Here is a 27,377-nt window from a genome sequence, read left to right as displayed (position 1 = left end):
TTCCCCTTCCAATTTAAAGCCCATGCCCCCTTATCCTATTGCTCCATGCCCTTGTAGAGAGTCCCTCCCCAGCTTTCTCACAGGCCCCTCTTCAGTGTCCAGTGTCCTCAGGCCGCTATAAGGTCTGCCCAGAGCCTTCTCTTCTCCGGGGGAAGAAGCACTTTGATTCTTACTGATCTGTACTCATCTGCCTGCCCCTAAGATGGTTCCACGGGATGGTGTTGTGCTTCAGCACGCTGCCACCGTGGCCGTACCGGCCATCTCTGCCGTGCCCAACAGCAGCACCTCCTGCCACAACAGGAGCCCTAAAATGCTCCTCATGCTTCCAGGTACCAACTAAGCCCCAGATGAACTTTCTTAGACTCAATGGTTTCTTGTACGGGCAAAATTCCCCTTTTCCTCGCACACAGGAAGGCAGGTGACTGCTTGCCCTGCCCTGTAGCAAAGAGTTGCTGAATCATTTCCCCTTCCATATTTTATTAAAATTGTTTTGCTCAGAGCTCATTTAGAGTGTTTTAATGTTTTTGAGCACTTGCACTCTTCTCTCCACGCCCTTCCTGCAATTGTCTGAGGGCTGGATTTTTCATTCTCCCTCCCAACAGTTATTTGCTCTGAAATGTTCCAGGTGGGTTTGTCTATTTCAGGGCAAATGATTTTTTTTTTCCTCATTTTCTAGTCAGCCTTTTTATTTTTATTATACATTGGTCTCAGTGAGGTTTCAAGGCATGAATGTGTGTTTCTGCCAACGAGTTATCTTTGCAAAGGAAACCGAAGCACCACCACTTGTACCTTTAGACCTTGGAGATTTTGCTCAGTTGAATATAAAGCCGGGGTTGTATTAAAAATAGCTCAGAGTTTTGAATAACAGAATTAATGCTGGGATTTCTGCACAGGGAACCACTGCTTTGCGTGCTTGGCTCTTGGAGAGGGAGATTGGTGTGTCAGCAGAGAGAGGCGCCTTGCTCTTAATTAGAGGGAGCCTGATTGTCAGAGGCCCCAGGTTTGATTTAAACACTGGCTGTGGTGGGGGCAGTTCCGTACTGCTCCTGGGTTGGCAAAATAGAGAGGTGAAGCGGCAGCATGATTTATTGTGTAGATACTAGAAGAGGCCTGGGAAGATATGGATTTTCAGCACTCCTGTTGCAGTCTGCGCAATAAGCTAAAGTAAGTACCAGTATGTAAATCCAAGGAGCAACGAAAAAAACTTGGAATTTGGTAAAGGGTGCTGACTACATGGGTATGTCGGCGTTAAGAGGAGGAGGAGGACTGAGAGGCAGACAGGGCACTGAAAGGAGGAAGCCAGGTACCCAGTTTTTATGGGCTATGTATGATAACCCAGGCCGTGGTTTCTGTCTAGGCAGCGAGCTACCTATGTTGTGAAGTGTGTAACTAGGAGCCGAGCTTTTTCCCAAAGCTCCTCTTTCCTGAGGTTGATTCATATCTGCCCTTATTGTTATCTGTTGCGTTCACAGGGGTTTTTTTCCCTTTTGTTAGTCTGTTTTCCTTCCTTGTTTTTAAAGCCTAGCTTATCTGTATGCTCCAGAAGGGTGTGACTCACAAAGATCACAAGCATTTTACAACGAGCTAAAGCCAGCCTGCTGACTACAAGAAAATATGCTGAGGTTTTCAAACACGAGTGCTATATTGCCTTTGCAAAAGGCAGCAATCACACTGAGATATGCACCAGTGGAAGTCGGCCAGATCTGGAGCATCCCTTTCCACCGCTGACAGGCAAGTGTACCTCAACATCTACTCCTCTCGGAGAATTACTGCTTTTGTGTTTGTGTTCTTCATCTCTGCTGCCCTGTGCTGCGAAAGGCAGGAGCAGCAGGACACAGAGGTGTTTCTGGTCATGGAGCAGTAGGTGTTTCTGGGCATGTTGGTTGCATGTATGCAACAATCAGAGCTTAAGTCTTGGAGTTGGAAAATGAACCTTCAAGTGAGCTCTGCTGTGATGTGAGTGTCCTGGGACTGGTCACAGAATGCCTTGTCACTCTTTGTCCACCTCCTCGTGTGTGTTGATTGTGCATACCTGTATATTTCATCAGGTTATTGCAAAGCCTATAGAAGACTGAATTAATTCTGTCAAAGTACACCCTTTGTGTTACTGAGTCTCCAGCGGTGGGAGAAGGAGAGGAAAGGCACCAGTTTGTCTGTTTTTACTTTTTAGTCAGGAACATTTGCAATGGATGGTGGAGCAGACTCTCCGATGACTGTGCATCTTCTCACCAATTTGGGACACTCAGTATTTCTGCAGCAAACTCTAGATCGGCTTTTGGAGTGGATCTGCCCGGACATTCACCTTTTCCTGATATCTGAGCGAGTTACTCCGTTGAAATACTATGAGAGATACTGTAAGAGAAGCTGTGGCTTTCCTGGAATATCTGTTCTTCTTTTTCTACTTGAGGACTTGGGAGAAGAACGGATTTTCCAGGTCCATGAGCAATTCCAGAGTCCACCCTGGCGCTATAAGTGTGCCCAGATTGCTAGTGAACAAACCCACCCTTACGCCACCGCTCACCAGGACTTCTACAGCCTGGATGACCAGATGCCTGTGTGGGGCATCAGGCGGGTACACTGTGGCCCCGAAATCCTGCGTGTCACCCTCTACTGCAGCTTCGATAACTATGAGGACGCAGTGAGACTCTACGAGATGATCCTGCAGAAAGAAGCCACTACACAGAAAAGTAACTTCTGTGTCTTTGTGTTGTACGCAACCCAAAACGTTGCCGTGCAGCTCTGCTTGAAGCAGCTGCCCATCGGAGTAGCCGTGGAGCCGAAGGAGTCATCAGCCTTGCAGTTCAGGGTGCAGGAAATGGGGCAGCTGGTGCCTCTCCTGCCTAACCCCTGCATTCCTATCAGCAGCACCAGGTGGCAAACGCAAGACTACGAAGGAAATACAATTCTTCTTCAGGTATGTGTCTGTGATGCCCTGAGAGGCGGAGGTTTAGTATTTATTTTTCAAGGAAAGCACAGCAAATTAAGAATTTGCTCATTCATGTTTTCTTTGGAATTTGTGAATACAGTAATTGGTATCTGCCAGGGCTGTGATGCTGCTGATAAATATAAACACAGATCCTTGGAATGTTTTTATATCACTAAATTCACATCATTACTGCTTGTGTGAAGTTGAAAGTATTAATGCTTTTTCAAGCATGTTAGTTTAACATTTTCCCTTCTCTGCCTGAATCAAATGATTCTTTTTCTGGTAAGTCATTGCAGAGGGGTTGGAATTAGATGATCTTTAAGGTCCCTTCCAACCCAAACCCATTTTATGATTCTGTGATCATAAATGTTCCTAAAAGCTGACTTTTAGCATCCAAAACAAGATGTATTCTAAGTGTAGTGTTGACACACTGCCTGTGATAGATTTTGTGAGCTCTTAAGTGAGTTGCAGTTGATCAAAATGCCGAAGAAATGTACCATAGGAAATCTCTGCCTTTTCTGTTCAAGTGCACGGCCCGGGGGTTGTATGAATACAAATAACCAAAAAATGAGAAAAAAATGTGCCAAGTTGACACAGAGGGGGAATTACACATGCAAGCAAGAGGGCAATTTAGCTCAGTATTCTTTATTCCATTGTAACAACTTCTTCCATCTCTGATTATTTTCTTCCTGTAATTTAGATACTTAAAGGATTTGCCTATCCCATGTTTTTTCTTTCCTTCCAGGGCTCATTTGTTACAAATCAAGTTAATTACTCTGTAACCTATTTTTGTGTGACTTTGAACGCTAGTTCTCAGGGCAGCCTTTGCGTACTTCTTGTTCAGTATCACTTTATAAATTGATTTGCCACCCACTTGGACTGCACAAGGCCCTGAGCATCTTCACGTAGCTTTGTAGTCGGTCCTGCCTGGAGCAGGGGACTGGGTCAGGTGGCCTCCAGAGGCCTCTTCCTAAATTTCTCTGTGGTTCTTCCTGCTGTAGATGCAAGATCTTTAAGCGGATGGGTGTATATGAAGCCACTGGCAGAAAATCTGGAAGCTTTTCTGGGTGTGTATCTGTGCCGCACTGTGCTCTTGTGAAGGGAGCTGGAGTCTATTTGAACCTGAGCAGGTATACCCTGTGCTTGGGGTCCGCACAGCACGCTGACAGCCTAGCACGTGGCATTTTATTCTGCATTATTCTTTGGTCCATACTTTAAATCTTTATTTCAAGTATCTGCAAATGATTTATTCCAGCCCTCTTCGACTTTCTGCCTTATTGCGAATGAAATGCAAGTGCCTGCTCATTGACTGCCACCCACACAGAATTGTCATTTGCCCCTGAGCAGGCAAGGGCTGTTTTCTTAGGTTTACGTGGGATAAAATAACCGAAGATAACAAGAGATAACCGAAGCCACCTAGTTTGAGAAAAAAGTAAATAAACATCATCCTCCTTTTCTTTTTTTTCTTTTTTTCTGAAGTTACTAGTTTCTGTTCTATTCCATGTCCTTTCTCTGAGCGTTTACAGGAGAACACTGCTGATAAAATTTTACAAGTTTAGCCTTGAGAGTCAAGTGGGAGTCTTCAGCAGGAGAGTAGGATGTGCTATTTTCAAAATAAAGACACAAAATGTGTCTCTAGAGGACTGGGGAGGTGGGTGCCTTGCTCTGGGCTGGTGTCCCCAGGGCGACAGTCTCCATGGGAACCAGTGGGACATGCTCAGTAGGTCCTGGTCACGTTGGCCTTGCTGGTCTGACAGATATCTTCTCCCTGGATTAGTGTTGGTCCATGTATTGCCCACCCATCAAAGGAATCCCATGTGATTCGGAACTTCCTGAACAAGTTCATTTTGAAAAACAGCCAGTCAGGATTTTCAGATGTGAAGGCCCTTAGCAGATCTGATGTTTCCGAGAAGGTTTTGGGACAGGCAGAGCTATTTGTGTATGCCGTGTTTAGGCCACCTGCAGCGAGTCTGTCACGTGTGTGCAGTAGTCCTGAGAGCCCTCTGAAAGCTGCCACAAGCACCACAGCTGTTTTCTTGGGTTTACATGGCAAGAGATAACCGAAGCCACCTAGTTTGAGTTGCTTGCTGCTACGCCCAAACCAAAGTGTAGAGTCTCGATAGATACTATGTGGTAATTCACATTTTTGGTCTGGACTGGGTTTCAGCCACACGTGGCTGCCTTGGCAGACACAGCAAGAGGACAAGTATGTTACGCCCACCGATACACTCCTGAGCTTCCCATTCTAAACTCATAGGTCTTTTGAAGCCATCTGGGGTAACTTGCAGCGACTCTTCAAGTGTTCACCTAGTCTCCCATTGAATCCATGTGAACTTTTTGGATCTATAACATACTTTGGCAGGCACTTCCCCAGGTCTACTGTCACCCTCCTTTAATTGAAACTGGCTCCAGCTGGCTTCATTTGACTGCTTCTACTTCTCGCATTGCACATGGCAGGGAGTAGACAATACTTATCTGTTTCTCCAGGTGACTCATGGTGTTTTAGCTTTAATCTTTTTCCTCATGAACTGTTTTTTCTCTCCCCAAGCTTAAAATTCCCAGCACACAGTGCTGTACTGCACTTGCAGTCATCCTTGTTGTCCATCCCTGAGCAACTCTAACTCCATGACACTCTGTTGTGTGCTGTAGGTTGAGGGACAGGCACTATGCTTTGGGACCAGAGCTGCACTGTGCTTAGCCGTGTTCTCAGTTTTGTTTGGAATAACTCTTACGGTTTCATTTGCTGCTGTCAGACACTGAACTGATGTTATCACGGAGCTGTCTGTCACAGAAATGAGACCCTGGGTTATGGTCAACTCACAATCTAGCAGTTTGTATGTGAAGCCAGGGTTGTCTTTAGCTATGTGCATCTACATGAAGTTTCATCTGCTGTCAGTCAGGCCTGTAAGGCTCCTCTGCCATTCTCTAGTGGAGTTCTGACTCATTCATGCTGCAGGCGATTTCAGGGCAGCAAGGCTTGGTGAGAGCAGCATCGTTTAGTCAAGCAAGAACAATATGGTAATGAGGTTCTCTCCAAATTTTCTTCAACAGGTTCAAGACAGCTCCAAGCCTCGTGGAACAATTGTTGGCCTTGCCCATCAGCATAATGGTGCAGGCAGAGAAAAAATCCTGCTGGAGCCCGTCCCAGCCCCTCTCCCTGTAAAGCAGGCTAATCCCGGGTGGAGAAGCCAGGAGGTCAGAGCCACAAGGGGTAAAACCACATATGACCAAAGTAAAGCCCATACTCAGACACAAGCTGGGGTTGACCTCCATAGGCACTTCTGCTCTTCTCACAGTGGTCCAGCAGCCAGGTTGTGGTGGGAAGCCACCTCCCTCCACAGGCAGGCGAGCCACAAGCGACAGGCTTCTCTCCGGGAGACCCGCCTTTATCTGCAGGCAGCAGAGACCAACGTTGACACCGGGCTCGCTGTGGCGAACCCTGCAAGTGGCCACTGCCTGCTGAACCGCTTCTCCAGGGAGCTGCGAAGCAGCCTCCTCCAGCCGCGAGCACCCGCGGGTGGGACTGGCAACACCATCTCCTCCCAAGACATCACCCAGCTGCCATTCACTGCAGCCAAAAGGAGTAAAGGAGCAGGGCCAAGAGCTTCGAGCTTCTGCTCACAAACACCACGGGCCAACCCCACAAGCGGAGCGGAGGACAAGGAAGAGGAGGAGTTCTTTATATGACTTAAAACAAACATGTTGGATGGACTCATCGTTTCTAAATGGCAGCAGAGCGCTTCTGTGTGTGCTGTGCCTCCTTGTGCTGTGGCTACTGATGCTGACTTTCCGTGGAGCAAAGCCGCAGAGGGGCAAATCAGGAAAAATAATAGTATTTACAGAAAGGTTTATTTTTCTTTAATGCAGAATAGATTGGAGGACTATTGTGCAATGAACAGGATTAAGCCACACGACTCCTAGAGTTGTTTTAAGAAGTTAAAAACAATTGCCAGTGACGTATTCAGATGAGGTTAGAAAGTACAACTTGCCTGAGAGGCCTGGGCAGCAGGGTGCCCCCAGCCATGGGGGTTCACCCATCCCTAGAGAGACCTGTTCCCCAAATTAGCACAGTACACACAAAAAAACAACACTTGTGGAGAATCATTTGAACAGTTTATGCCCCAGTAAGACCTGCTGTTGCTTATTTCTATGACACTTAACAAAATAAACCCAGCAAGAGGCCAGGCTTTTAGACCAGTGTGCAGTTATCAGCAGGCAATCCTAATTGGGTATTAATTAACAGAAGACAAGAGCAGTTAAGAGTCTTGGAGAGAAATGTTGAAAAGTAAAAAAGAACAGGAATTGTTCAGCAGCAGATGCTGAAGTAGCTCCCATCCTGATCAGCAGCTTGCTTTCTTCAGATGGGATTAAGTAAATCTCAAAGGGAAAGAGATGAGAATGGCTTGACAGAGGAAAGAGGTTACTAAAAGAAAAGTCAAATCTGATCATACCTTCCATGTGGTGGAAACAAAGAAATATTTTCTCCTTGAATATAACTGAACTCTGCTTTACACAAAAGTATGAATTTGTTTGGAGAGTGCCTTCTCATTGCCCCCTCTTAATTCCTAACTGAGGTTTGACCTGTGGTGCCTTCTTGTGGCCCAAAAGAGAGAGGCAGAGGGTGGTGGGCAGCAGCAGAGCCTTCCTGTGGGATGGAGTTCAGCACAATTTTACAGGTGTTCAACACTTGCATGTGTGTCAGCTGAATGCAGCCCATGCTGCACCACCGCAGCTTTGTTTCTAGGAAGGTCCAAAGCTGCCCCTTTGCTGCTGATGGGCTGTGCAGCCCGGGGGGACTGGAGAGCAGTGCTGCTGCTGGATGCCACCTCGGGCTTTGGGAAGGCCCAGCTCTTCAGGAAAGTTTGAGGGTGCAGCCAGGTTGGGGTGAAGAACTTCAGGTGGGAACAGGGCAGTTCCTGCTCTGTGCTTCCACACCCTCACAGCTGCTGTTGCCCTGGAGGCGATGCTCTAATACTCTCTAATTCAGGGACCTACACCTGCAGAAAGCTGCACAGAACACCTTTCACTGGACACTTACACCACACCCTACTCCCCATTGTTTCATAAGTTCCATAAAATTTTGGACACTTTAATAAATCATACTGTGGTTTTTTTGCATCTACAAGGGTGATTATTTCATCTTACTTAGCCACTGCTTTCCAGAGCTGCAGAAAATATTTGGTGAACGAGGTAAGCAGAGAGAGCGCTTGTAGGTGGGTGAGGTCTTTGGGTTTGCTGTGGTGTGTTGGGGGGCAGGCTGGGAGCGATGGAGATGCATGGGGTTACAGCCCTGGCAGCGAGCACGGACAGAATAGTCATGAACCCAGAACTAAGACGGAAGTGGGATTCCTGGGACAAACAGCTTTAAAAAGAGATTTCATGGCTGTCTCTCTGCTCTCATGAGTTACTTGAGTGTGACTGTTTATCATACTCCCATCTCACCTACGAGAAAGAGGGTAGATGGTCAGCATCAGGTGAGGAAAATGTTGCATCATTTCAAATGAAAAAAGAGAAGAAAATGATATTCACCTGCCTGCAACAGCTCACAGAAGAAAAGGAATTCAAGTCAAAGCAAAAGTGCCCTGAAAATAGTCTTGTAACAGTGAGTATATAAAATCCATCTTTTTCAAGTTCAGGATAGAGCTCGTGTAAATGCTGTATTACACAGGCAGCTGCAGGGTTAGAGGGTGCTGTTTCTCCCTGGATGGATTCAGTAGTGGGCACCAAAGTTTTACATTTTCTGTAGACTGATAGCTCTGCAACTTTTATTTTACATTTCTTCCTTAGACACTGTGCCATTCCTTTCAGTTTATTTAAATAAAGACCAGTGAGAGAGTCCATGGGTTGGCAGCATTTTGCTGAAGCTGTGTGCCCCAAACAACACGTGAGCAGCTCAGAGGTAAGCAGCGAGACCTGGCAGATGTGCAAGGTGTGTGGGACTGGCCAGGCTGGCTCTGGGAAGAGCTGGGGGCTTCTCTCTTGCCCAGCTCCTGTCCCACATGTAGGTCGTGCAAGCCAGGCAGGAGAAAACTGTCTCAGTTGAAAAAAGAAATGGGAGTTTTGGGAAGTTTTATACTGAGGGGTACAAAGGCATTGCAATCCTGAATGAAGGAAAAATGGGGGCTTTTTACCATCTTCTTGTGTCATGCTTGATATAAATGATTTGGTCCAGTAGAAATGGTTTTGACTTGTCTGTGAGCATCAGAGGGATGGTGCTATAGATGTTGAGCTGCTGGTTTCTCTGATGGACACCTCAATGGACAACAGCCAGGATGCTTTTTTGCAGGTGGACACACAAGAAACAAGGTTTTAATTTCCTGAGATGTGCGCATTTGTGAAGGTGCTGGGCACCCGCGTGTCAGTCAGGTAGTGTCGCACCTGGGAGCATGACCCTGGGTCTGCTATGAGTCCTGTAGTCGGTGACCCCATTCCCAGGAGAGAGCAGATATGCTGCCCTGGCAGCGGTCAGGAAGGGATGATGTGAGCAGTCCCAAGGAAGAAAAGGTTTTTCTCCTGGGCAAGCTGTATGGTCTGGATGATGGTGGGAGAAATCCACCCTGGCAGTGACAAAGCAGAAGCAGGGTGAATTCATCCAGTTCCACCCCCTGCCACAGGCAGGGATGCCTCCCACTGGATCAGGTTGCTCAAAACCCCATCCAACCTGGCCTTGAACACCTACAGGGATGGGGCAGCCACAAGTTCTCTGGGCAGCTGTGCCAATGCCTCACAACCCTCACAAGAAAAAAAAAAATCTTCCTAATGTCTAATCTCAGTCTCCTCTCTTTCAGTTTATAACTGTTCCCCCTTCTCCTATCCCTGCACTCCCTGATCAAGAGCCTCTCTCCAGATTTCCTGTAGCCCCTTTCCATGCTGGAAGACAGCTCTAAGGTCTCCTCGGAGCCTCCTCTTCTCCAGGCTGAACAACTCCAACTCTCTCAGTCTGCCCTCGTATGGGAGGCACCCCAGCCCTCATATGATCTTTGTGGCCGCCTCTGGACCCACTCCAACAGATCCATGTCCTTCTTGTGCTGAAGGTTCCGGAACTGAATGTAAAGCTCCAGGTGAGGTCTCACCAGAGCAGAGTAGAGGAAGAATTCACTCCCTCACTTCTTTTGCCTGTCTGCTATAGCACATTTGCATGGCTGGGTGTCCTTTCCCCTCGCCTCTAGGTCTTTCTACTTTGCCATATCCCACCCCCCTTTTTTTTTTACCCCTGTTTTCTTCTTTTCTTTCCCTCTAGCCTGGCTGTGGTGGCTGGGGCAGGTGCTGGGGCAGGTCCTGGGGTGTGGGTCCCAGGATCACCCATGCCCGATGCACCAGCTCCACTTGGTGTCCGCATCCATCCTCCCGGGAAGCTGTCCTCCTTGGGTGCTGTGTCCCCCTGGGCAGCAGAGGCAGCGAGTGCGGGTGTGCGTTCCACAGACCTCTGTTGAACTACCTGGAGGAGCCATATCGAGCCGTTACCACAGAACAGTGGGAGTTGATGTGGAACTTCCAGCGTTCCAGTTTGTGTCCATTCCCCCTTGTTCTGTCAAAATGACAAAGCATTTTACCAATCACTTCTATCAAATGAAACTGCAAAAAGAATTTCTGGGTTATTTTTTAACACTCAGGGGAAATTTTTCCTATGTAGATTTGTTTATTTTTAGAGGGGATTCTTATTCTTGGAAATAAAATCACTTAATCTGAGAAAAAAACCAAATACCTCCTATATAATGAACAATATGGAAATTTCTTGTTGAGTCACTAACAAATGTCTTGTTTAGACATTGAAAGTGCTTTCTGTAGAAGGTGAGCTCTTGTTCACGCTAACTCCGCAGTGGCGAGCAGTTCCTGAGGTCACACCAAGCAATGATGTCCCTGTGGGCACGGTGGCATCAGCGGGGAGGTGGGCAGCTGCCCGTGACCCCCGGCGGCCAGGACTCCCTCCACCAGGCTTTGCCTTGCTGCAGCATCATGCGTCCGGGCCCCTGCCATGGTCCAGTACATCCGAGCTCCTTATGGAGCTTCTTGTAAGTCTCTTTGGTCCCCTCGCCTTCCAGTAATTGAGGCTTTTAATCCTCACTTTCATTAACATTAAATTAACCTGATATAGAAGAAAACAATAGAGACACTGATAAAAAAAAAGTGCCAATTTATCTCTCACTCGCTCATTTTCTCTGCCAGCAAGGTAGTTAATTAAGTAGATGTGTCATGCAAGAGACAGGGAAAAATAGAGTCCTTCCTTAGCGTGTCATATTGTTTTGATGACACACTCAAGCATCCGTGCTCTGCGATGCCATACGCAGTTGTAGCTGTGTATCACTGAGTGTACAGAAAAATTAATTTATGGTACTGGCATGCTTGTTACAGAGACATTTTGGTAAGAAATGCTACGGCAGATCAACTTTATAGCTGTAATAAAAGAAAAAATAAATCATTGGTTTTAACTAGGGGTAATTTATTGAAAAAGGTTAAAAATAGATTTCTCCCTTTTCATCAATAGTCAAGCACCAAGGGATGGCTCTTGGGTTGTGATGTATTAATCCTGTTCCCCTTTACAGAGGTGAGGGTCCATTGTGCGACGGAGCAGGGCAGGATTTGGGACCTTATCTTTGCTGGGCAGAGCGGGAGGAGCTGCAGAGTGCTCTGGGATGGTGGCTGCGGTCACTCTGTGCCTCGCTTGCAAAGTGAATCATGAGGCTCAAAGGCCCTTCGCCTTCACTTTTCAGTAATAATAAGCAACAGAAAACAACTGCTGAAAGCAAAGTAAAGACAGGGAGAGGTCTGGGCTGTGAAAGGGAGGCAGAGGGCTTGTGGCGCTCATCCTTCTCTCCTCCGCCGTCACGCTGTGCAGGTCACCAGTTCATCCCTTTCCACGAAGGAGCAATGAAAGGGTTTCAGGGTTAGGAGGATTCTCTTTTGCCTGAGGTACCACAGACGCTGCTGGAGAGGAAGGATGCATCCTGGAATCTTCCTGCCCATCCTTCCTGGCACCTCCTGCATCAACTGCCCAGATCCGAGGCAGCTCCTTGGGTCTGCACGGCACAGGCGGGTGGTTTTGCTGCTGGGTTTTGGAAGCAAACCCTGAATAAACCCCGGAATGTTAGTCATGTTGGTCTGACAAGCTGGCAGGCATGCAGGAGTGGAGTGGGAGTGAGCATGTGTCAGAGCTGAGGCTCAGGTTGTGCAGAGCCGCCCAGCCTGTGTGTGTTCCTAATGAGCTGCTTTTGTCCCCTTCTTTAGTAAGTGTTTTTAGGCAAGGCTTGCCAGGACCTTTTGTTTGTCCTCAGGGAGGTGAAAACTCATTTTTCCTTCACTCTTGTGGGCACTGATACCATAAGCACAGGAGGCAGGTCCCTGCCTTGAGGTGCCACTCAATAGTGGGCACTGGGGACATTCCCAAGGAGTTTCCCAAGGACAGGATGGGATGTATGAGAGTGACATGAGTGTCCATCCAGGCCTCGGAAAGAAACCTTGAAGGAGCATGATGTGTTCCCATTAAGCAAAGTGCCGATCTGGCTGTGCATTTCCTCCCAGTGTGAGGCTGGTTCACCCCTGCAGTGGCTCAGTGCTGTTGAGATGCTCAGCTGCTTTGTAACCCCTCTGGCCAAGCACACATGAAGGGAAAAATTAATGAGAGAGAACAAAACACCTTTTAAAAGAGCTGCTTAAGTGCACCTCATGGTGGTAACTCTCATTCAGGGCCCTTTTCTGCCAATGGCAGGTGTGCCTGTAGCCCAGACTGCAGCAGCAAAGAGGTGTCCTGGATCTGTCCTCTTCTTGGTATTTGGCATTCTCCATCAGCTTTATTTTCCAGAACAGCTGCTTGTTTTCAGTGCTGTATCTCAAGCTGAACATGCCAAATCCTTGATATCTCATTGAAAAGCAGAGGTATTTCCCTGACCCCAAAACGTAACAGCAGTTATACAGAAAAACAAAATACAATAGCTGTTACCATAAGTGATTTCTTTCCTGTTCACATGTAGTGGTTTCACCAGGCACAGAGGATGCACCTGATCAACTTGCATTAAAAATTCAGTTATCCTGTATTTTACAGGAGAAACAGGGGTCACGCCGAAGTTTTCAAGGGTGTCTGGAAGGGAAGATTGGCACATGTTGAAGCGGTTGGTACGGGTTGGTGGTCCTGGGACTTCCCAGGAAGCAGTGATACTTCCATTCTATTTCTCAACCTCCTCTTTCAGCAGATTTCTCCTTACGCCACAACTGCATTGCAGTTTGCTGTGCTGCTCTAATGTTAAATTCTCATAATTTGAGAGACGTTTTGAGATGTTTCCATCTCCCATGGAGGACTTGCATTAATATTCCAGTTCAGGATCTCAGTCCTGCTGCTGATTACGGGCAAGGACAGATCCGATTCATATTAGTGTGAATTAATATTCTTTAAGAGTCCCATAAGCTTTCTTCCCCCCTATCACCCTCCTTCAGGCACTGGCAGCCAGGCTATGCTGAGAGGTGATTAGGTTTGTAAATTTGTTCCTGCAGACACTCAGTGACACCATTAGTTTTCTTGTCTCACTTGTGCAGCTGAAATTGTGACAGCCTCGCTTCTTTAATTGGAATCATCTTGAGTTGTATCTTGGCATCAGAAGGAGCTTTGTAGCAAGCAGACCTGGGTAGGCACAGAGCAGGCGGCAGCTGCTGGGGCTTTTCGCTGTCACAGCTGGTAGAAGATTGATCCTCCCTTTCCAGAACTTGAAGACAGGACGAGATATGCCTTGACAACTGACTACAGGTGGGAAGGTGTCTCTGGCTCTGTTGGCATAGCTGAGATTCAGTGCCTGAGTGTGGAAGAAGAGGGGAAAATTCCTCCTTCTCTTCTTGCCTTAGGTTTGACTCACTCCTTTAGGAGAGAAGGAGGTAAGAGGTGGTGACCAGGGGCATCCCAACCCCTGCACAGGAAACTGGCCGTGACGTGCCGATGGCTGGGTGCAGTGATGAGGACAATGCAGATCTTGCATCATCTCTCTGTACTTGAGTGTTTGGGGTAGGGAGGAGTGTAGTTGGGGCTGTGACTCCTTGATGGTGGCTGCCTGGTGCCTAGGCTACCTTTGTCTCCTTCACATGATGGCAACAAGTGCGCCAGCGGGGCTGGGGAGACCAAAGGTCTCTGCAAAGCTCCACACAGCCTTGAGTCACCCTCAGTCCCTGCACATCAGGGCAACATCCTTCTCCTGCTGCAGTCAGCACCCATCAGCCAAGCAACTGCCTTTGCTCTGCCAGCTTCTGAGTCTGCTGTCCTCACCACCACCCGAGAGTGCTATCAGAGTACATCTTCTTAGCTCCAGCTTTGTATTCCAGCATCACCACTTCCTCTACCCTGTCCCCTCCCGCGCTGTTGCACAGATGATGCTGATGGGGTCTCACAGCCGGTGTGCAGGAGAAGAGCCTGCCCAGGGCCTGTGGTGAGGGGGCAGGAGGGTGTGATCCATTTCTTTGCTGTGGGCAAAGGACAGTGCCCTGCCACTGCTGTGGTGTTCCCAGGAGGAGGGAATGAGGTGACCTACTTGGGTGGTAGATCAGGCTTAAACCCCAGTGTTTGTTTGAGCAAAAGACCTTGGAATAAGCAACAGCCCCTGCAGTGCCCCTTTTGAGCACAAATAGGGAAGAATTTTTCTAGGGCCTGAGAATTACCAGCTGTGGGATGGGTGACTGCAGCTTTAGAGTGATGTTATATTTATATGAAACAAAATATTAAATTGCAGTCTAATCTCTCCGTTGTCTCTTAGTTTATCCATTCCCATTTACCAGTGTTGTGCTGCTTGATTGAGGCTGCAGGCAGAGGAGGGCTGTGATCGGCTTCCATCTGGAGTCCAGCACCATCCTAGCCTTCACAGGAGCCACTGAATTGGATGCCTGTGCCATAAATGCTCTTTTGCGATCCTTTTTCTGGGCTGACTGGAAACTCCATCCTACCGCTGGCCTCCCTGTGCCATACATTCTTTCAAGCCCATCGGATGCAGGGATAGTCGAGGCTGCCTGGGAGGAAGAGGGGCAGTTTTGAGGGCTGGGAGCGGGGATGGGCAGCAGGGCTGTTGGAGTTGGGCTCCTCCAGGACCAACGCCACCAGTTAGTCGGGGCGAGCACACCAGCTCCTTGATGCCCTCACCAGCATGTGTCAGTCCTGAGCCCGGGCACTGCCATTGAACACCTGCCATTCCCATGGAGCGGCCTTTCACCCCAACGCAGAGGGAAGGGTTTCCTCATCTGTGTTTGTCGTTGCTGAAAGCTGTTGCTGGGAGTGCATGCACCCGTGTTTGGGTGGCTGGGACGCGTTAATGGTTATTGCCCATTTATTTTGGCAAAGAGCCTGCCTGGTGCGTTGAATTTCCCTCGTCAGCAGGACGCTGCAGCTGAGCAGACACCGCTGCCTGGGGTGTGCTGTGTGCCAGGCTAAAGCAGGATCAGATGCCAAACAGTGAAACCTGGCCTCTGCTGAGGGTCCCGCTGGGTCCCCACTGGCCTCAGCGGGGACAGTTTGGCCACCATTTGGTTTCCCGTGTATGGTCAGTGGCTTCATGCTGAGGAGGACACTGGGCTCCCAGATCCCTAAAACTAACAGCCCTGACCTAGGCCAAGATGTGAGGGTTTCCAGGTGGTCTGTGTGAGCTAGGAGACCAGAGTAAGAGGTGGGATGGGAGCAGGGTTTCTCTGACAATTTCAGTGGTGCTCAGAGCCAGGTAACCATCAGGCGGTGGAGAGCGTGGCCATGGGCTTTGCCTCTCTGCGTGGGCAGCTGCTCTCTCCTGCCTGGCAAAGCAGAGGTGTGGCACCCGGGCTGTTCAGTCACTGATGATGGAGTGAGATACTCGAGCCAAGGCATTCCCATGTTGCTTTTTGACTCTAAAGCTTCACCAGTGTGTGCGGTTGAAGTGGAAGGATGGCTTGTGTTTTTGCTTTTGCTTTACTAGAATTGGCTGAAAATGCCCCAGGGGTGCTCAATTAAAACAAACAAAGGAGGTTATATTCAAGGAAACTCCCAGGGCAACATAAGAGATGTAATTCCAAGCGTACAAAGAGAACAAGTTTTAGCCATCCTAGCAGCTGGAAGTTTTGTTTCCAGCCTGGCAGTGGATCTAAGAAAGCGGATCTTGGTTGTGTTTGTTCCTCTCCCTCCTTAATTTGTTGGTGGTGTTAGATGGAAGCATCCTCTCAGGGCAACCACATGTGTTAGGAATGGCACCAAGAGCAGCTTCCTTTGAAAACAGCTGTGGGGGAAAACTGTCATGGTCACTGGGATGGGTGTAAGTAACTGGGATGAAGTAAGGAGCATTATGAAATCTTGTACTGTAGATCAAATGCAGTGCTTTATGTCATTGATATCTGACTTTCCAGGGCCTTCCTTATGCCTTGGGTTGTTGTGTTGGCCTGAATGGTCTCCTGCCAGTTCAGCCAGGGCTTAAAAATATACTGACCAGAAGTGAGCTGAGTTGTTGGGAGATAACTGTCAAATTGTACCTGGCACAATCAGAAGTGTCTCAGTGGATCAGATGCCAAACACCAAAGCTTAGACTCTGCTGAGGGTCCTACTGGATTCCCACTGGCCTCAGTGGGAGTGGTTTGGCCACCGTTTGGTTTCATCTGCATGGTCAGTGGTTTCATGCTGAGGAGGATGCTGTGCTCCCAGCCCAGCTCCCTGAAACCCACAGCCCTGACCCAGGCCAGGCTGTGAGGGTTTCCAGGCTGTCCACATGAGCAGGGAAGGGGTGGGAAGGGAGCACAGTTTCCCTGACAATGTCACTGTTTTTTCATCTTGATGTAATTCAGAGCTACTGGGCTTCATGGAGGGAATAGCTGATTGCAGAAATGCCTCATACTGGGAGATATTCTTCTGAGATGAGAAAAGGATTCTGTGTCACAAGAAATATTTCAAATGTAGTTTTGGTTGCAAATCATAATGATACTGGATTTCCAGAGGTTTAAGCTTCTCACAAGCTCAGACTTTTGGCCACCCTTAGTTGCAGCTCTCTGAGCTTGCTTGAGCAGTTGAGCCAGCTCGTTCTGTAGCATGAGGCACAAGGTGTTAATATAGTCAAGACGAGATATATGCTGTGAGAAGTCAAACATTTTCTACTAAGGAAGAGCAAAACTTTTACTTCTTGCAGCTGTTTTGATTCAGCAATTGTCTTAGTGGAGACTTCTGGGATTTTTCAGTCTCATTGTTTGAATCTGGTAACAACCACTGTCGTGTTCACAAGTTTCAAGTGATGACAGTCCAAATGCCTCCCTAAAATCTCATTTCTTCCTGTGTTAGTGTGCTGGCTTTGCCTGCCTTCATTGGCATCAAGGGCTTTCTCTCCCTGCCTCTGCTTGGCACGTAACTGAGCTATGGACAAGCCCTACCTCGTACCGTGCTGGCAGAGGATATGCAGTCCCTATGACTCCCCAAATCATCATCATCTCGAGGTGCCTCTCATTCACAGAGATTATGTTTGATCTACAACTTGCTAGCATCAGTAAAGTGGGCACTGATTGTAGGGATTCTTAACGGGCTTCATGCTGCTTCTGTGCCCTGTGATGTACTCAGTTACTGAGTTTAGTCTGCAAACAAGGAGGTTCTACTGGGTGGGTGTAGGAAGCACATGGGCATCGGGGTGCCGTATACTCACCTGAGGGCTCATGTGGAGGAGTCACAAGAAGCAACGCTTACTCCTGAAGCAAGGAGGGTGGTGAGAGGACGTGCTGGGGGCTGAAATTGGTCCCATTCCATGCACCAGGGCAGGCTGGCCACTGCACGTGCCGGGAAAGCACATGTGCCTTCTCCTCCTCGTTGTCCATATGTGCTGTTGGTACAGCCTGTCCTCACCAAATCTGGCCGGAGGAGCACAGCACAAACAAACCCAGCAGCAGCAGCCAGTACAACCCAAAAGGCAGCACACATGGTAGCCGGGAGTAGACTGCTCCCAGGATTCAGGTTTCAGGGTGGGAGCTACCGAGTCACTGGCTGACGTCAGCTCAGAGGCCCCCCGCAATTCCAGACAGCCTTGTCATGGCCAGGCACACGGCTGCTTGCACAAGCTGGGTTATTTATGCTCACAAGTGATGTGGAAAGCCATGTCCCAAAGAAAACCTTGTGTTTTTAGCCAAAAAAAAAGAAAAGGGGGGGGGTGGGAGGAGAGGAAGGAAGTAAGACCCGTAAAACACTTTCCTCCAACATCTTGCAGATGCACAGCCCTTGCACCACTTATCTGGCTGCTGGGATTTATTTTCAGCTGTTTGATTCATGAGAGTGTGTCTCTGAGTGTTTGGAAGTGTGCGGATTACTTCCCGTCCTGCCAGTGACTCACGCCATCTGCGGTGAGCCAGGTCACCCTTCCGCAGCCTTGCTCCCTGGGGAGTGGGGGAAGGGCAGTGGGGAGCTCGGGGGCCGCCTGCGCCCCACAGCCACTGCAGCACGACACGGGGTGGTGCCCGCGTGGGTTGTTGTAGTGGGATAGCCCACAACTTTGCAAAGAGAGAGAGACAGATGGGATTTTTCCAGGTTTAATTTGAGCTTTTGTTGATGCCGGTGGAACCGAGATTTGGGGGATGGCTGTGTTCTCCGTGTTCTGCTGTGCTTTTGCAGCAGGAATAATTATAAGCCTCAGACCATCATCAAAACCTGGGATTGAGTTGTTTATGAAGTGAATTGCATTGACAATGAAATACTTGGGAACTATTGCAAGATCAAGGTTGGGTGGAGATCACTTCCCTCCACACCCACCACAGAGATCTTGGACCTCCGGCAGGCGGATGAAGACAGCAGTGGTGGCCGCCCATGGGCAGCATGGTACATGGAGTGGGTGGCCTCCTGGATACTTGTCTGAGTTTCTCTGTTGCTACTCTAGATAGGATTTTTCTGTGAGTAAATCTATCCTGGTTTTGATTCAATACACACTTGCTGCTTGGAGGGTGATTATTTGAGAGCATTTGTTCTATATGTTTCTCCTTTGTGTTCCGTCTTGCTTGACTTACGCACAGAAATGCACATTGGCAACCTCAGCCTATCCATCTATTATCATATCCAACATGTGGTTTTACTTTGCAGGGATTGCACAGCGTTGATGACAGTAATGGGAAAGGGGATGTTATGGGCATGTAGCAGCACTTTTTAACATCTACAACATCTTGGCCAGTTTTTAAAAGCCAAAGCAGTTACTCGTTGTATGTTCTAAAAGCTATTTGTCTGCAATTTTAAATTGTAATAATAATAATCATCATCTTGATAATGCAGAGGATGTGTGGGAGGAATAGACCTCCTTGAAAATTTCCTGCGAGGCTTTGCCAGGCTTGAAATGATTTTTTTTTCCTTTTTTTTTTCTTTTTTTTTTTTTTTTTACTTATGAAAGCCATTTCTCACAGTGGTGGCTAGCAGTTCCAGCTGTGACACGTCAGAGCCGAGCACAGGATCGGGCTCTGGAGGCAATGCAGCTCCATGCTATATCCTCTTGCAAAGTGAGTAGGAGGCAGCACAGCAATTTCCCTGGAAATGTGGGAAACGGAGCCCTGAATGCGATTGCTCCAGTTCAGCAAGACATCAGCAGAGTGGTCCTGTACCTTTCCAGCCCAGCCGTGCCCAACTCCTGCACTTCTGCAGCTCACAGAGCTCAGCGCTGGGCTCAGCCTTTCCTCAGTAACCCTTATTTCATCCAGCTGCTCATCTTACTGGAAAGGATGCAATGCACCAGCTTATTCCAAAAACTGTTTAAAACTTGGTTACTTCTATGGGACTCGGGAGGTCTCGGCTGCAGAAATGCGATTTAATTCTTGAAACCCAGCATGCAGAGAAGGAGCGTGGGAGCTGGCGTGTGTGCAGAGCGTGCTGTGGGCTCTAGCTGCCCCTGGGACACTGTGCCACGGCGCAGAATTGATGAGATTGTCATAGGTGCAGCCGTGCGGTCACGGTTGAGGAGGTGTTCTCGTCTCCAGCCCCTCTTCTGGGGTTTCCAGTCTCTCCAGAAAATTAGCCTGTAGGGTTTCATCTCTCATGCTTATTCTTAGCCTAATGGTGTGTAGGCAGTTTGGGATTTGGAAGTTGGATGAAAGTCAATTCATTTGAGTTTAAAAAGTCAGTCAATTGGATGTGGTTCGTTGAGTTGCTTCTTTTTTCTTTTCCCTGGCGTGTTTCATAGACCCTAGAAGGTGAGCATCGTGGGTGGAAGGGCCCAAGTGATCTAAAACTCTCCACCAGGTAGGAAAATAGTATTATTCTCATTTTATTCAGAAGGATATGAAAATAAAGGGATTTTATACAGCTTGCCCAACATCACAGGGAGAGTCCTTTTAAAGAAACCTGATCTCTCATCCCTTAATCTTACGCATTAACAGCAACATCATCCTTCTCCCTTAATCCTACTTTCATACACTTCAAAATTTGCACTGTTTTTTTTTTTATTGGGCATTTCCTTGATAAGTCATTTCTGTGAACAATAGCCAATTCACTGGTTATTGTTCAGTGGTAATGAGCTGGCTTAACATAAATTCAACAGTATGTCAAGACTTTACACCTGAATAGGCATCCAGAGGTCTGAACCCTGCGACTGATATTTGAAACAAATCATCATTATAGTTTGGAAAGAAGGATGAGAACAATTAAGAAGAGGAAGAATGCATGTATGGCATAAACGCAAACTGCAATGATCAAGTAGTCAGGTTGGTTTCTTTGTGTTCTCATGTTTTACTACCACTCTCTGTTTCACAGTCTTTATAAACCCTCACTGTCAGAAAGGTGATGCGATAATGAAGTTGCCTTTAATCAGGGATGCTGGGAGCTGAGAATGGCTTTTTGAAGGCTGCTCGGTGGTAGGCAGAAGGGAAGGAAGTCCTGACATCTGTAGGAGAAGAGGCTTTTGGATGACAGTGAAGTTCTTGTATGGAGGAATGATGAGCTATTTAGTGCATCTTTCTTCCACCCAAACTGGGAGTGGGGAGGCCAGCAGGACTACGGTTAAGGCACTTCTTGATCAATCTGTGCATTTCCAGACAGCATTGTATCCTGGAGGGATGTGAATGGTGGGATCAGAAATAACTTATGAATGTTTTTATCCTCATGCTCCTTATGTGTTAATGTCTTTTTCCTGCTTTTGGAGGTGCTTATTACTAAAAGCTTCTGGGAGATCCTGGGAAGCAGGTGGCCCTACTTTGGCAGAAGCATTTTTCCAGTCAAGAAGTGATTGTTACCGTTGAGTACCGTACAGCGATTTGGATATGAGGGAGGTGGATCCTGATATCTTTGCTGTTCTCATCTCTTGTGGGTTTAAGTCAGTCAGCTAATGCATTGTTGATGTTGCTTTTTTGAAGTTATACAACTGCATTAGGCTTGCCTGCTCCTTCAGATGCTCTGATGCTGAGGAAGCCCCACATCCACCCATGGTTTCTCTCCTTGATGTGCAGGCAGAGAGTGCTTGTTCCCGGACTCCTACCTGCCAGTGGCAGAAAACAAATGCTGATCCAGAAGCCCTGGTTATGGGGAATATTTGGGCTGCCCCTGCTCACGTGTTGCCCTGCCAAGTTGTGTTGCACTCCTGGTTCTGCAAAGCATTACCATAAGCAATTTTGTTTGTCGCCTGCAATAATTTTCTCCCGGGGTCACAGATTAAGCAGCTTGGGTTTGGTTTTTTTTTTCAGTTTGGTTTTAATTACAGTTTGACCTCTTTGCTGCTGGTTCTCTTCCGCACTTGCTGTATTGTAGCTGTTTTGCTCTGGGCTGTATTCTGAGAAAAACTAGGACATAGTCAGTGCCTTTGGTAGATGTTATGCCTGGAAGGTGGCCCAGTGCTGTAAGAAATGCTCCTGACTGAGTAATAGGAGCCAAGAAATAAAAAGTTATGATAGTGTTCCAGTTAAAACATGGCAGTGCCTCGTACAATTTCAAAGAGGCTTAGCCTGTGTCATCACTGGACCAAAAGAAAGGCGGGTCCAGGGCATTACTGTTTCCAGGAGATTGTTGATTGTATAAATAATCACTCAAATTAGGAGCCTTCAGTGACAACATAAACCCATGCTTTCTGTCTTGCTACGTGCTTTGCTAGTCTAGCTGGCAGACAGGCCATCCCTTCCCTACAGGACTTATGTGCGAAGGACACCACTACAGCCTTAGTATTTATCAAGAGACAAGGCATTGCCGCACTTTAATGTTCTCCTCTGCTTTCTCTGTCTGTATTTGTTCAAATCTCTTCCATGTGTGCTTCTCAGTGATAAGATCTCAGTGGCATAAGCTCAGCAACAACAACTGAATTTAGCCCATCATCTTTCAAAAGCCTCTGCTGTCAGCAGCAGCCAGCGGTTCCTCCTCGCCTGGTGGAGGAGCTCCCTGAGAGAGCTACCTGCAGTGGTGTGCTCCCTGAGGGACATGCTCAAGCAGCAAAGCTGGAACGGGCCATCCGTGAAGGCAAACAGCTGAGAGTGAGTGATGGAAATGTTAAATGAGATATGGTTGGACCTTTTAAAACCTCATCTGTGTTACGTGGAAGGTCAAATGTTCGTACAAGCTAAATAAATACCATTTCTCTTAGCCTGTGTTCGGAGGGTGTGATGGTCATTACCTCAAATCAGAGTTATGGGATATGCAGCGACTTACTCTAGAGTTTTTGGTTTGACTCAAGACTTGGTTTGACTTGGTTTGACCTGGAATAACAGGGATCTAGGTGGGTAGAGGAAATGGTAAGAGAAATTTTGGTGGAGATCCTTACTTTCATTGAAATTTGCCATAGGTGGCTTATAACCTAAATCAGCCAGGCTCCAGTGTGCTCTTGTCAGTGTGACTTCTCTTGGCAAGAACTGGGTCTTCTGCTGTATGTTTGTAAAGCTCTTCATTTATCAGGGCTCTGACTTACTAATTACAGGATGGGTGAATATTGAAATTTTATTATCTAGGGCTGAACAGGCATAAACTTGCTATTTGTCATCTCTACTGAATTATTCTTACAGTGTTGTTGAATAAAACACAGCACAACTTAATTTTTATTATATTTGTGCATTGAATCTAACCTACTGACAACAGTGAACTTCGTCCTGTGGAAACACTGCTATTCTTTGTCCTATGCTCTCTTAAACAAAGTAATCTGTGAGGTGTTCATCTACAGGCATAAAAGATCCCCTATAAATGGATGCATAACCCAACTTCATAAGACTTGTGTATTAATTTGCTTATTTTCCATCTGAACAAAGGATCTTAAGAACCCATAAACATGGTCAGAATCATCTTGATCCAATTTGCTACATAGTTTTGCTTGACTCTGCGGATGTCCTCTGTGTATTTGGCAAAAGAGGGGTCAAACACTGTATCTGGGCCTACTATTTCTAGTAAACCCGCTGATGTGTTCAATCCTTCTTGAACATGAATCTTCTGCGTGCTTATTTTGGTTTATTAACCCAATTGCTTGAGACACAGAGAAAAAATCTGGAACTGCAGCCTTCGTTTAGGAAAGCGCATGCTCAAGTATTTCTACTCTGAGTCCCTCCAAGCTCAGTGCAAAGTACGTGAAGGACCCTGATGCGCACAACAATGCTCTCCAGAGACGCGGGTAAGCCTATGCATCTCCCTTTGCAAGGTTTGAGTACGGTTGGCTCTTACGGTCTGCATGATTTAGTGGAACCTGCACCATGCAGACACCCAAATGAGGTCTGAGGGAGGGCTCTGGTTGTATCAACAAACCTCTCCATGCCTGAGGAATCCCAGCCCAGCCAGTGTCACACGGGGCTCTCTGCTCCGGAGCAACGCTGACACAGGCTGAGCTCGCTCGGAGACTGCACCAGGGCACTGCGCTGCACGTACGCACAGGCTGTTAGCGAGTTGTTTTATCAAGGAAGCCAGGTTTCACAGGATGTTACCCCATGCAGTTTCATTAAATAATCCTCTCTGTCCCTTCAAAGAAGACCCGGAGATTGCCTCTTCCTACATGCTTTGGGAATGTATGGTGACATAGCATCAGTACAGCTCCCACTCCCCATTTGTCCCGTGGCAGTATTTGAGGGGTCCCAGCACAGGCGCAATATGGACACGGCAAGGAGAGATGGATGCTGTCCCCCAGTGCCTTGCAGTGAAAGTGTGTTTCCCCAGTGAGTGGCAGGATGAATAACATGCTTAACATTTTCTGCGGAGCTCCACAGCCTGTGTGACGAGGCAGCCGTTGTCTGGGTCATAATACCTCCCTTCCTGTTACTCACAGAGTTACTGACTAATTCACACATTTCTGGCCAACGTTTTTCCAACTTGGCTGCCTCAAAGGCGGCTCCTCTGACAAGAGCGGATCGGTTTCAGGAGGTGCTAGGGAGGCCCTGCTGTCAAGCAGAGTCAAGTTTGCAATTGCTGACCTATATTTTCTTTATAATAGTGAACTCTGCAGGCATTATCATCGCAATTGGAAGCGGGTATTTTTTTTAATCCCGTGAAGCTGATCTGAGTGTGCTGCAAACAGCCCAGAGAGACCCAGGAACAGCGAGGCTGCACGAGCAGGATGGTTTCCAGCCCGTGGCAGAGCTGTCTCTGCGGGGCAGACTGCAGTGCAATTGCTGCTGACAGAGTAAAGCATGCAATGGGTATCTGTGAAGGTGTCCGCTGGATGCTATTAGTGCTTCTTCCTCAAGCTGGGTGTGAGAAAAGGAAACCAATGGAAGCAATAACGGAAGCCAATAAACAGCCTTGCAGAAAGAAAACTTTTGAATTATGCATTTCACAAGAAACAGCAATTGTTCAAGGCCAAGATTGTCAATGCCCATCTCAGAGTGCTGCTTTCCACGATGACGATGACCAGATGTTTAGTCCAAGCTGCCTAACCCTTGTTTCACAAGTTCAGGCTTTTCCTGTGCTCTGGGCCAAACCCAAAGCTCATAGGTGTGATGGAGTGCCTCCATGGGCTGTGGGGGCTTTCAGATGTTTTCAAAGCTCCAATGTTGTTTGTATAAATATTAGAAAGCAGTTCTCAAGCGGCTCTCACTATGTTTTGAGTGCTGTTCACTTCTGGGCTTTGAAAACGTGTCAGATGTAGACATCAGTAAAAACCCACCACCGTGAGTGACACTGGAGTGAAGCCTAGGCTGGGGAAAGAGGGAATTGAGAAAGCTTAGCTCACGCTACTTGCATTACGTCTTGAATAAATTTCTCTCCCTCTTCTCTCCGGAGACATCTCGGTGAGCATCACAGGGGCAGCTGTGTTTCAGGCATTAGCAAATGATTTTATGTGCTGACTTAAGGAAAATTAAATTTTGGCCCTTTGTGCTCTTTCCCAAAGCATGTACTGTAAGTACATTATTTTGTGTAGTGATGAATTGCTGTGGCTCTTAATTATCAGTCTTGACTGATCTTAACATGGCTTTATCTCATGAAAGCCATTTACATCATGAGATTTGTCTCCAAGCTATGCTCCACAGGGTTGTGGATGAAGTCCAGAGAAGCAACAGGTCTCACGGTTTTCCTTCTCGTTTCTAATCAAGAAGAGTGGAGCTGACTGGTCAGTGGCATGGGGACAATCACTATCTTTGGCTTCCAGTGACAATGAGTTTTCATGCAGGTAAATGTTTCTGAAAATCCTTTTTCACCCAGCAGTTCTCGGGCTAGTGGAAGTAGCTCTGTAAGAGGATTCACATCCAGATTTGGATTCAACTCTGTTAGAGTCTGATCTGCCTAATGGCCAGTACTGAGTGATCCTCAGCTGAATCAAGACTGAGAAGCCTGGGACAGATGCTGCATTTCATGCCTCAGTTGTGTCCTCATCAGCATATAGCAGCACAGTGCAATTTGCTTGGGCTTAGAGCTTGTCAAGGAAATTTCCCTTTTAATCCATAAATGCAGGGCATTTGTCAGATTTATTCTGTTTTCACTTCTCCTGTGGTGTGTACTGTAGCATCTTTGACATGATAGTGTGGCTCGGTGCCCCTTCGACAATTGTCCACTGCGTAGGTGCCTCCTGGACATGTACAGTGAAAGAGGATGTTTTAGCCCAAAATTCCAATGCATAAATTTGTCCTACAACTTTCCAAATTAAATTACTCATCTAGAAAAATCCTCAAATATTTCCACGTTATTCTACCCCCTCTCCTGTCCAACACATTCGCATCTTTTACACCCTACTTTAGCGAAGCTCAGAAGAGTCAGTGGAAAGCTTATCTGTATCCTCTGTGAGTCCTGGGTCTGTAAGCACACCTGCATTGTCCTTCGCCCTTCTAAGGGGTTCTTAAACTCTGAGATACCATATATGCAAACCAAACAGTGCCTTAAATTACTTCCTCTTCTATTAAACACGGATACAGATGATTTGGGGGGTTATATATATGCTTTTCTGAACCACCATGTGTTTTCCAGAATTGCAACTTTCATGGCTACGGCTTATTTCCAGTGCAGGAGAGCCATGCCCAGAAGCTCAAACTGCGAAGTGACGTGCAGAACCCTCAGAACCCTCCCATGTGTTTCTTCCTATAGATGAAGATCCACACAATGAAGTTGGCTGCTGTCTCCAGGTAAGATAAGGAAAGGTTTAGCAGGTCAATAAATAGCCATCTGTTAGAGAATCGTGGGGTGGAGATCTTCATGGTGGAGAATGAATCATGAACTTGTGGACTACTCAGTGTTCTTGTCTAAGAAAATGAACAATTTATTGCCAATCTGAGCAAACAGTGGGGGGTTTTTTATTATTATTTTTTGTTGTTGTTATTGAGCAGGGCTTGTTCCAAGCCAATGATGACAGCATGTCTCATCCCGGGTTATTAGAAGAAATCCTACATTCAATTCAAGTCTCTTAATAGACTACCTACTCATCGGCTAGGAACAGAAATGATAGTAAATGCTTTGTACCATTTTTTTCCTCCAGTAGTTCACATAACAGTACCAGTACTGAGAGCTTGCACTCCTAAATCCCAACTGTAGAACCAATGTGCCATTGTTGATATTGATCCTAGCAGGATTTAAAAGGCTGGTTGTTGCTTTCCTGGCAAGCTCTTTTGCATCCCTTGGCCTCTGTGTACCACCTTGTCGCCAAAAGGCCAGGTGTTACCTCTTGGACACACAAGACTGTGTCGAGCAGCAGGGACTTGAGGGGACCAGAGCTGTGTCCCCTGCCACCTTTCTCAGCAGTGCCCAGCCCGTGCACTGAGCTGCTGCAGGGCAAGCTGACCTCAGTAGCCACTCTTGCTCTTGGGCGGTGATTTGGTGTGGACCAAACCACCAGAATTTTGCAATACAAAAGCTTGCTGACAGCACAAGTGAAAAGTCATCACCATGTACCCGATCTATTGATTTTCAGTGTTCCTCTGGGACAGATAAAGCTATCTCATAAGCCTGGCCCAGCCTCTCATCTGCTCCTAGCAAAGGGGATTGGAGCCATCTGTGTCTGTTTGGTTTCCATGGCTTTTGTAGAACTGAAATTTGACTTCTGAATTTACCTGTATCCTATGGGGCGGGAGGACTTTGTGCACTCCTGATGTTAACTGTGGTAGGATGAGGCATTACTTTTACCACTATCTACTTCCAGGTAAA

General features: G+C 47.3%; 1 protein-coding gene and 2 long non-coding RNA genes across 12 annotated transcripts in view; all 3 read left to right on the top strand.

Annotated features, from left to right (window-relative positions):
- The first annotated feature begins 1,541 nt into the window (after window positions 1-1,541).
- FAM124B (family with sequence similarity 124 member B) lies at window positions 1,542-8,070 on the top strand. Its single transcript, XM_054074201.1, has 2 exons — window positions 1,542-2,914; window positions 5,978-8,070. Exons 1-2 carry the CDS (start codon window positions 2,186-2,188, stop codon window positions 6,611-6,613), a joined length of 1,365 nt encoding a protein of 454 aa, XP_053930176.1. The 5' UTR covers window positions 1,542-2,185; the 3' UTR covers window positions 6,614-8,070.
- A 7,006-nt stretch (window positions 8,071-15,076) lies between these two features.
- On the top strand, window positions 15,077-22,397 carry LOC128853008 (uncharacterized). Of its 2 annotated transcripts, XR_008451202.1 has the most exons (4): window positions 15,077-18,766; window positions 19,255-19,360; window positions 20,038-20,557; window positions 20,995-22,397. It is a non-coding gene; the product is annotated as an uncharacterized LOC128853008 (long non-coding RNA). The 2 variants fall into 2 exon arrangements; XR_008451201.1 differs by having other exon boundaries at window positions 19,255-20,557.
- Window positions 22,398-22,423: 26 nt separating this feature from the next.
- Window positions 22,424-27,377, top strand: part of LOC128853007 (uncharacterized) — a 62,828-nt gene continuing 57,874 nt past the window's right edge. For 6 of the 9 annotated variants that reach the window (XR_008451196.1, XR_008451199.1, XR_008451198.1 and 3 more), the window contains exon 1: window positions 22,424-26,362. This is a non-coding gene — a long non-coding RNA (uncharacterized LOC128853007). The remainder of the gene's footprint in view (window positions 26,363-27,377) is intronic. The other 3 variants (XR_008451200.1, XR_008451193.1, XR_008451197.1) reach the window with 3 other exon arrangements.

Source organism: Cuculus canorus, chromosome 9 (assembly GCF_017976375.1).
Source record: "Cuculus canorus isolate bCucCan1 chromosome 9, bCucCan1.pri, whole genome shotgun sequence".
Taxonomy (NCBI): Eukaryota; Metazoa; Chordata; class Aves; order Cuculiformes; family Cuculidae; genus Cuculus; species Cuculus canorus.
This window is presented reverse-complemented; position numbering and strand designations above follow the sequence as displayed.

What these genes read in the sequence shown, in the direction of transcription:
- FAM124B (XM_054074201.1), top strand. Translation starts at nt 2,186, where the DNA reads ATGGATGGTGGAGCAGACTCTCCGATGACTGTGCATCTTCTCACCAAT. An exon ending in GAAATACAATTCTTCTTCAG is followed by an intron (nt 2,915 to 5,977) that starts GTATGTGTCTGT and finishes TTTCTTCAACAG; the next exon opens with GTTCAAGACAGCTCCAAGCC.